General features: G+C 34.6%; 1 protein-coding gene across 1 annotated transcript; it reads right to left on the reverse strand.

The window, feature by feature from the left end:
• Positions 1-536: 536 nt before the first annotated feature.
• LOC121257363 lies at positions 537-4,380 on the reverse strand. The gene is made up of 2 exons (XM_041158341.1): positions 4,199-4,380; positions 537-3,608 (listed from the first exon to the last, which is right to left on the reverse strand). The coding sequence occupies exon 2, from the start codon at positions 3,484-3,486 to the stop codon at positions 1,189-1,191; it is 2,298 nt and encodes a 765-aa protein (XP_041014275.1). The 5' UTR covers positions 3,487-3,608; positions 4,199-4,380; the 3' UTR covers positions 537-1,188.
• Between the last annotated feature and the right edge of the window lie 6,544 nt (positions 4,381-10,924).

Below are 10,924 nucleotides of genomic sequence, written 5' to 3' on the forward strand. Positions count from 1 at the left end.
TCCTGTTTACCATCAGTAATAATGCATGTACCAATTTGCCTAAAAGAGCCGGCTATCAACGGTTTTAAACACAAATATTATTATTAAAGGTTAGTTTGTTCTTTGTTATTTTTTAAAATCGTTTTCGTTTTAAGAAAAGCGTTAAAGACATGTTCCAACTTTGAACATTAAGGTTGGCCTAGTCCAAGGTTTTCACTTCTCAACCTGTTTCTTTTGACATGTTCCAACTTTGAACGGTATCCAGAAGCTAATTACTCAAACTCACGTTTTTATAACAACCTCCACCATCATATTAAGTCATAACCCCGAAATTCCGCGGCCGAATGAGTCTCAAGAGTTCCATGTTGTTGCTGCAACTCTATCTATGTAACCCTATGGTAAAACGCATTCAATCAAATCGTGACTTCTTCAGCACCACACGCATAAATAATCATCATCAGGATTGCCTTAATAAAATGGAAGAGGAAATTGATAAGAGAGGTACGCAGAAGTTAGCGTGGAGAGCAGTCTGCGTTGGAGAGGGAGGAAAAAGACAATGATGTAAAATTTACTTATTTTCAAGATGGTAGTGTCACAGAATCAGAATGTATGAAAACCAGAACTATATAATTAAGAATATAAAATCTCTTGCAGTGATTAGCAATATTGAAGCGTCAAAGAAAATTCAACTCCAAAACTATGCTATCATTTGATTTCTGAACAGAACTAACAGGACAGCTCTACAGAGAAATATGAAAGAACATGCAATTTCAGTCAGATAAATGAAAACGTGAAACTCGAGCCAGTGGAGGGGTATGGAATACATGAGAAAGAACCGGCAGCTCCAAGCAGGCCCCATTGATGACCTTCCGATGATACAGAGATGGTTTTCAAGGAATGAATTGGCTCCCGGAGAAGCTCTATTCAGCTTTTAAATCATTGAAAGAATCTCCATTTTTTCCATGAACACTACAGGGAGCTTCCAACTTCGAGCTGCTTGAACTCTTTAAGTAGAGTGTAAGTTCCCTTTCTAGATTAACTCCAAGCTGTAATTGAATGAGAAGCGAGGTCGCTAATGATATGAGGTCTTGCACACATAAATTTAAGTTGCACATTCCCGTAAGCTCTACCTGACCCTCGATCATAAATGTGGCGAATCTCACTTTCTGCTCACCAATATACAAATGTAATAAAATATCTTCTCCATTTTTAACGCCCAATCTCTTCATCAGCCACTACATTATCCTTCTTAAATATAACCTCATTCTCCACAATCTCTTCATCCTTAACATCAGTTATTACCTGAAGAAGTTCTATTGGAGTAGCTGCTGGGTCCAGCTCCCGACAACCCTTTGGAGCATTCAGACCTTCTTGACCAGAAAGCAAGTGTGAAGGGACATGATGGGAGAACCGAAACATCTCTTCTCTTGGAATTCTCCTAATTTCTCTGGGGTCTAAATGCTGATGAAAAACAGTCTTGAAACCGGCCACTTTAACCAAGGGAGTAACAGTTACACCCAGTTCTTCAGTATAGTCTTCAAGTACTTCCACCATGTCATACTTGTGAATTACATCATTTGCCGTCAACTCATTCCAGTCCGGGGACCAGAGTCTATAGAGGGCCCAAACATCCCCCTTTCTGGGATATATACAAATGACCCCACGTATGCCTTTCGTCCACCTAACCTTGTGCGAGAAAGAATTCAGGGAGTCATTGATTTCATATCTGCCTATTCTAAAATCCCCACAAGTTTTAGAGAAACCAGAACCAACCCAGTTTAGGGGCCCCAATTCACTGTTAGTTTTTGAGTTAAGCCAACTGATCTGCATTTTGAATGGGTTCAACGAAATTATATTATGAATCATGGCATAATATCGAGGCATCCCATCATCGTCGTCATATGCAGCCCATACCTGATTTTCTCCAAAAGACCTTTCAGTTCGATCCTTGTCAAAGTCGTGAAAATCTGGATCTGGGACATTTATCGACATTGTTTCCAAGGTTGCTGCATCTACATTGGCACCATAAGTGCCAGGAAAGGACTCCGTGGCACAGGCTCCAATCTTCTTATCCTCAGCTGCGCCAGACTTGTTCTGACCAGGCAAGTCGCTGTTTCCCAAAGATTTTTCACCTTTCTCATTTGATTTCTCCTTCTCAGCCCCCTCTTCTTTAACAACATTTTTATCAACACTAACTTCCTTCCACTCGTTTAGTTTCTTATGAATTTCCATCCTAGCCTTCTGCATCAGTCGATTCTGGGTTTCATGATGAGAAACATCCCTCATGCTGCTGGGTTTATTGATTCCAGCAAGCCCTACTGTTTTAGAATTAGCCGGTTCAGCTCCAGATTTAGTTGCTCCAGATCCTCCAGTTTCTAGACCCATTTGATTTGTGGCATCCCTTACATAGCCACTACCAAGATCATCTAGGCCTTTTCTTCTCTTTGAAGCACTAGAGTGGCCACTAGACGAAGCACTGCCCATCTTCTTAGATTGATGCTTCCTCCTCAAGGCCTCCTCTCTTTTTAAGGCGGCTTGTGCCTTCTCACGGTCTCTCTTCACTTTCTCATATGCCTGCTGAACCATGCTTGCAGCTTGAGCAGCAGTTGAAGCACCTGCCGTTGTTGAGAATGGAGCCCACTGAAAGTCAGTCTGGTTATATGAATCAGGATTACTATACCCTCCTGCTCCAACATTTGGTGATGGGTCATTCTTCTTTCCTGAATTAATCGTGTTTTTACCAGTTGATTGATGATTGGAGTTTTGCCGCTTCTGAGTAGAATTCCATGAGGTGGATGGTTTAGAGCTATTTGAAGGAGGCGGAGCAGTTTCTACTGCAAAAAATGGCTCATGGCAATTAGGGCATAGGAGATTATGATTAAGGTAGACTCTCAAATACTCGTATTGCATTTTGCATCGATGGCACACAGTCCAAAAGGTATTGGGTTTTGGCTTATGAGATGAAGCAGAAGTTGAAGAGTTAGCGGCCCGGGTGGTGTTCTTTTGAGCCCTCGCATTTGAAGTTGTATTTTTGGTAAAATTGTAAAAACCATTCCCTCCTGGTGGTGCTGATGAACCCCCTGTAGGAGCTGAAACTTTCTGGAACCCCTTTGCATTCCTCCTCCGGTCATACTCTAGTCTCTTAGCCTTATCGGACAACAAGCTCCACGCCTCAGAAATATGCTTAAACGCCCCATCAGCTCCTACGGATTTGTTCTTATCAGGGTGAAGCATCAGCGCCAGCTTCCTATATTGTTTCTTTACTGTCTCATCATCGGCTAGTGGATCCACACCTAGTACCCCATACCAATCTGCTTCTCCATTTATTTTGTTTTCCACAGAAATATACACGTTGAGTGTTGCTAAAATGTGGGGAATACCCTCGAGCCCGGGAAATAAATTTTGGGCCTTCAAAGCAAATTTCTTTGCCCCTATTATGTCTTTGGCCATAAACTTCTTCTCAGCAATCTCCTTTGCCCTGGCGGCCTCATCTTTATTGCACTCCATTTCCTTGGTCCCCTTCTTTGTTTCTTATTACAACAAGGCTGCCACTTAGCAGAAAACTTCAGCCAGCCTGCTATTCAACTCTAAGAATTCTGTGTTTACTCATACTTCAAAAAATAATCTACCTGATGAATCAAAACCGAGTTCACAAAAGTCAAGTAAGAAAACTGCCATACATGAATCATGGAAACGAGCAAACAATAACGAGCATATGGTTATGTATCGACTCGAGTAAAAAGAAGAAAATAAAAGAATCAACTTAAATGTTACGAGGAACATGTCCGAGTAAAATTTAAAAACAATAAAAACAAAATTTTCTGGTTATCATTTCCGCAATACAATCAACGAAGGCTCGAGCTTGGAAGATATCTGAGATTGAAAAAAAAAAAGGGCTCAAAATTACAACAGAAACACTGGTTCTCTGTACTCTTTCTCTTTCATGAAGTTGGATAATGAGTACTGAGACAGCAATTCTTTCATGCATCAGACAGAGACCATACCAAAAATTAAGAAACACAAACCGAATCGAAATAGAAAAAATACAACATCTTCATTGAATATATGTGAATAGAGGTCTAGTCCAGATTAAACAATAATACTCAATGATCAAAACCCTAATTTTGAATACTCAGAAAGAAAGCCCTAGAATCAGTTATCAGTTTAGAGATATAGTTAATTTAGTATATCCCAAATTCAGAGAGGTGGGCTAGATTACCTAATAAAAGGAGCTGTGTTTGCAGGAGAATTACACTCGCAGAACCGCCATGCTCCATAACCATCTTTTTCTCATCTGCCCCGCTTTTCTCAGCCAAATCCCAAAAAAATCCCCACAACAGGACCTTTTGCTGAAACTTCTCAAATAAACACCAAACAGCAATTCACAAAATAAATAAAATGACAGTATTTAATTACATTGGATCAGGGTTGGTACATCATATATGACTTTATAAATGGGCTTTAGTTTAATAAAAAAGGGGCCCATAATTGACAGAATTCTAAGTTTTCCTTCAAAAGCCCAAACTGCACTCCGATGACAATCCGACAAGTTTTGACAAGAAAATTATTACATACTTTTATAATAAATAATTCAATTTGAATACATTTACACCACCCATGATATATATGGTATAATTTAATTTAAAAAATAAATTTTAAGATTTTAATTTTACATATTAAAAATTATGTTATATAAATGATGTATAGTATAAAAACTTTTAAATATCACTTATCTTCATGAATACATATGGCGATCAATTTTAATATTCATACTTAAGAAATATCAAATAATTACCATTTTTTTCTCCACGAATGTTGCAAAATGGCAAGAATCTGAATAATAACATTTCTCTCCAATCATTAGGCCTGTTCATTCGGGCTGGTGGTCCGAAACTCGAATAACCGGATTCCTGTTATAGGTTCTGGCCTGGAACAAATCCGGACGAATACTTGTATAGAAAAACCTGGGTACAACCCGATACCTTTTTTTTCAGGTTTGAAAGTTTTGATTTTTTTTCTCCTTTGTAGCAACTAAATGGAAGTCAGAAACTCAAAAGGAAAATGCATATTATGTCCAATAAATCATTTATTTTATGGTTTTTTTTTTTTTTTACTCTATTCTCCACGTGACTTTTTATTGGTAGTCAAGGAATATGTAGGTTTTGATTTAAAAAATTAAATAAATAGAATTTGAATGGTGCATCCACATTTTTTCATGAAAAAATATTCATAACATGTAGGATTTGATTCAAAAAAAAATCGAGTGCAACTCGGAATCCGGATTCCGGATTTTTAAAAACCAATTTCAATTCGGATTACGGCACAGGTTTAACCAACCAGGCCTGGTTCCGACCCGGTTTTGAAATCCAAATTTCTGAACCAGAACAGTACTATCAATCATTACTAAATAACTGTTCCGTACCCACCCTTCCAAAGTCTTTTGCCAAAGCCACCGTAATGCACTAGTAAAGCACCTGGGGGCTGGGAGTTGGAACACAACCCGGACAGACACATTTACACCCATCTCTTTCATGGATCGCTGGGTCATCGTCTGGGCCTGGAATCCAAACTTTTTTCTGTGGCAATTTTCATAGTCATAACACAGTCTTTTACTGTAGGAGAATTTACTTGACCGAGTGTCATGTGAAATCCAATTAATTGTTTCAGACCCCATTGAATCTTAATGGGTTTCAAGGGACTTTTTAATTACTAATTAATGAACCCCACCCCGGTCTGTCAGGCATTCTTAGTACGCCGCACTTTGTATCTTTGTACTTTCATTCATGGCTGAATTTGGCACTCGCTTTGATAGGCAACTTGGCATGTTTATAATGGGCTCATTGTTTTAATTTTCTTCCCTAATTAAAGCTAATAGTTTGTTTTTAAATGATATTTAATAATGACATTTTTTAAAAATAATTAAATATAGAATTTACATAAAAAATAATTACTTTTTTTAATAATAAATTTAAGCGATACTTACGTAATTCATGCGAATATATAAAGAAGTTTATTCTCAAAGCTGTACAAAGTGGTGGAAAATAATAATAATTATTATAATCATAGGATTCACGTGGAGGCATTGCTACCACACGAACACTTAATGGGCTTCTTGGCCCACCGTGGATCTGTTCTCTGTGAACAGAAATATCCTTTACTAATGGAATTGGGATTGTTTCAAAAGACTCTGAAGTCTCGTATCCGCACGTTGTATTACGTCCTCCTGCGTACGCAGCCGTTGATCGGATTCTCAGCGCCCAAGTGTAGGGCTGCGATGGTGCTTGGACGTCAGCCGGTAGGCACACATCATGGCCTGCAAGCAAGAAGTACCCCAGAAAAAAAGAATTGATTATAAAAATGATCAAAATGGATTAAAAAAGAGAATGCCAATGTAATGAGCAAAGACCAGTAGTTTGTTTGAGAAGAACAACCTTTCTAACTTGAACGGTGGTACACGTGCACACAATTCTCATTTTATTAGTCTTTTTTTTTTTTTTTTTTTGCTTTAATTTTGTCGATGACAGCAACTCGTCATCCGTTTTCGTCTTGGTGGGTGAAAATTGAAATGCCGCAATCCCCAATATCCATGAAAAGGGGGCCAGCCCTAGTTATTATTTATTTATCTGGTACAGCTATATGCTACATAGGTCTTATCACTATGTCAACAGTCAGTATATTAAATCGATGTTATGAATTTAGAAGAGGACGGTGCTACCGGCCGGCCAAGCGTTAAATGCATCAACTATAAAATTGAGCAGTAAGTTTGGGATACTATTAGCATTTTTCTTTGAATTAATATATATATAAGTAATACTATATATAATTATTACATAAATATCGTATAATTAGTTTGAAAAAAAATAAAATTTATTATTAAAAAATTAATTTTCTTTTCATATAAATTCTATATATATTTACTTTTTTCAAAATAATTACGTAACTCACGATTCACGGCTGTCCATAATTATTTACTTTGTAGTTTGGAGTTTGAACTTTGAACAAAACTTTCCCAAGACTTTTTTAATGAATTATTTATTCCCAAATGAGATAGTTTTTTCATAGAGAATTGAATTAATTGATATTTATAATTTTAAAATGTGTAAGTACGCGTACACATTTTGAAATTCTTTTAAAAAAGTGAATAAATCTATGACTTATATGGAAAAAATGATTTTTTGATGTAAATCTTATTTATTTTACTAGACTTGCACACTATAAAACTATATTTAACATTATTCTTCCTAATAAATATTTTAATGATTTCCCAAATTTAGGGTGTTCTGTCTTCTTTGCGACTCCTATATAGGTCATAAAAAAGGAACATATAAATAAAATAAACTAATTCCTACTACCGAAGGGACAAAAATAAGTCGACAGAGTACACATATTATGAACTGAACTAACGTGTTCATCCCCATATATATATATATATAGACTTTAGTTGCGAAGTTGCTGTCTACTTTAGAATAATAACTTTTAGATTATGCAAAGACAGCACGATACACAACTTTCCCATTTTTCCGTACTTAGACTTTTAAATCACATTGTGGAAAGTCATCATAATTTATTTTAGGGAATCTGATTATTTCATTGAATTATTTTTGTTTTTGAACATTTTCAATAATGTTCTCTGGTGAGCTTGCAAACTCAGGTATGTGTTTGGGAGGTGGCATTTAACCCATGCCATGGCATCAAACTACATTTTCAAGAAGTACAGCTTCTCTTGGTGGAACCAAGTCCTTGAAAAAGATGACACTAGCAGCATGTTTAAGCCCAGCAATAATATCTAATTGGGGACCCAGAACAGTACTCCATGTTGCTAAATTTAGCATTCAATGGGTAAATTACTTCAACATGTAAATTAACATACATTAACTTTCAAATGAGTGTACTCTTGCCTATCGTGTATATATTTAATCTGTACTCTTTTGTACTGAATACAAAAATGAGTATATAAAGATGATGAATGAGATCTCATATATTCGAGAAATAGAAAATTTTGTACATTTTATAATAATTTTAACAAATGAAACGAGTTTTGCTACAAAGAGGCCTGGTGTGCAACAGATTACTTATAGTGAAACTTGTTATAATTTAAAAAATAAAATAAAAAGATCAATCATTCTTTGACATAGTTAATGTGGAAGACTTTCACGTTAACTATGTGGAAGACTTCCACGTTATCAGTATCCTAGATGTGTTTAAAAAAAGTGTGCTATAAATAAATTTTCTCTAAACTTAATTCCAACTTTGACCAATCATTTTAAAATACGGATTCAAATATGAACTGAGCTTTCATTGAATCGTTAACATCTTTTTAAACAAGACAATACATCCCAAGTTTATATCAGCTGCTTCAAGTTATGGCTAATTGACAAAGTTCACCATTTTGGAATCAAGTGTGTCGTGCACAGGTTCAAAAATAGGTCAAATGCCACTGTAAAGGGGAAAAAATGTCTATAGCTCATAAATTGGACCCAGTCTATCAATATATCACTGGGAACAAAAATGAAGACAAAAAAGAGATAAAAGATGGGAGATAAGGGAGATATAAGGGTTGCAAATTTCAGAGGGAGAAAGAGGGAGACAAAAGATATACAAGGGTTGTAAAATGTCAAGTCAGGAGAAAGAAAGCAAAAAGACTCACACAAGGGAGATCTGCAACTTCATGACAAGCTGGCATTCATAATAAAAAGGAATGCCCAGACAATATTAGAGGGGACTGAACTGATAAGATGGAGAGATCAAAAGACGATTGAGAGACGGATCAATAGAGAATCAATGGAAATATATTGAAGAAGAGTTCTAACCTTCTTTATACAATGAGATATGATGATTCATGAGTAATTGTAAACAGATATATTATATTGGAGATTTTTCTTTTCAAATCCTGTAAACATAGACATATTGTCGAATCACATAAATCTTGGTGTTATCTTTTTTTATTTTCATAACACTTATTTTTTATTTATCACTATAAATATACGAAACGCTACTGTACAACTGTACCAAAATACTATCAGAGGCTTCAAATAATTCACGTAATGACACTGCCTGCTTGAATTTGTCCAGACCACCAAAATACGACGTGAACAGCCACCTTCAAGCTATGTTTATTACTCCCATTCGTAACTACAATAGATGGTGAAAAAATTACACTAGACGATTATCAGTTTCTTTTATTGAACGGATATTGTTTAAACTCATAAATGTATTTCTTTTCCATTTATTTATGCGTATGCATTTATATTCTCGTAATTATATATATATACATGGCTACGACTTTCAATAATGTAATAAATTGCACACTCAATAATCATTTGATTGATCACTTCCGACCATAAATGGTATCACCAATATAGTGGCAGAGTTTGTCGCTCGAAAGTTAATAATTATGAAATCGTTTTCACATGAGTAATGTTAGGTAACAAAAGTCACTTAATTGTTTTTAAAGAGGGTGAAATTTATTATTAGAAAATAAGAAATAATATTTATATTTGTAAAGTGGACAAATATCGAATAATATTTTTTAAAAATATAAATAAATATAAAATTTATATAAAAAAATTAATTTTTTAATAATAATATATATTTTTTAAAATAATTACGTAATACTTATTTATTATATAATTATATGCAATATTATTCTTAAAAAATTAATTTTTTCTATGTGTATCATATTTAATCGATTTTTTTACAACAATTATATAATATTTGTGTATTCCACAACTCTATAAATTATCATAAATATCGTTTTTATTTTTGCTATAATATATGAACAAAGAGAAGTATTATGATAAAAATAAAAAAATAAATTATAAATTGATATAATTTCACCATCATAACAAGCCAGCCGGCCAGCCATTATGATCGAGTGACACGATTTGAGCATAGTGAATAAGGAAAAAAAAAAAAAAAAAAACAGCTTTAAAAACCTTGGCAACTCGGACAAGTTACTTTTTAATGAAGCAGTACTTTATACATATGGTTAGTTCGCAGGACGTAAACTTGCAGAGCCGACAGGCGACAAGCTCGTCCGAGCATGACAGACGGCCTGCGGTACATATATATCTAATACAGTTGAATAAAATATCTAGTTTGTAAATATAAAATTATTATAAAATTTGAGTAGCTCGTTTAAGTTAATTAATATCAAAAAGATAAATTTATAATTTTTTAATAATTATTTAACAACTTTAATTTAAATGGGATATAGTTATATATATAACTTGAGATTATTGTAATGAAGTGACGTAATTATATTAATTATTTATAAAATAAATTATAACATAATTGTATATATATATCATTGACTTTATTATATGTTCTATAATGCGGGCATTTTAAATAATAATGAAAAAATAGTCACATCCTTATTAATATCATACAAATTATTTGAATCTTTATATTTATAAGCACTAATATATATAATATCTATGAAAATTAAAAACACCCATAAAAATATACTAGATAATATTAGAATATATGGAATAAATAATAAACTTTATTAACTTTAAATAATTTAGAAATAAATTCAAACTTTTTTTTTTTTTTTTTAAAAAAGGGAACTAAATAAAAATTTGTTAATCTACCTAGCTGTCGTTTTAATGAACACGTGAGAGAAGATAATGTTATCCCACGTCCCCACGGGTGACACGTATGGCGTTAAAGCCAATGTGGGCAATGGGCATTACAAGCCGATTGGCCAAGAGCCAGAGAACCGGTGCTCTGACGTGGGACGTCGCTGTCAGAAAGAGACAACCAAAGCGGAGCCGTAGTAGTGATTGGCCTAATCACTCCCTGACCAGCCTTGATTAAAGTGCCTTATTCCTTTGCCACTGCTTTATTCTCAAATTACTATTTTGTCATTTACCGCCCACTTTTAAATGACCATTTCGCCCTCCAATCTCATCTTACATCCCCCTCTCTCTCTTCCAACCCCATA

The sequence above is a fragment of the Juglans microcarpa x Juglans regia genome, chromosome 3S, assembly GCF_004785595.1.
Source record: "Juglans microcarpa x Juglans regia isolate MS1-56 chromosome 3S, Jm3101_v1.0, whole genome shotgun sequence".
Lineage (NCBI taxonomy): Eukaryota > Viridiplantae > Streptophyta > Magnoliopsida > Fagales > Juglandaceae > Juglans > Juglans microcarpa x Juglans regia.

Coding starts and splice junctions, on each gene's coding strand:
- LOC121257363 (XM_041158341.1), bottom strand. CDS start 3,486: ATGGAGTGCAATAAAGATGAGGCCGCCAGGGCAAAGGAGATTGCTGAG.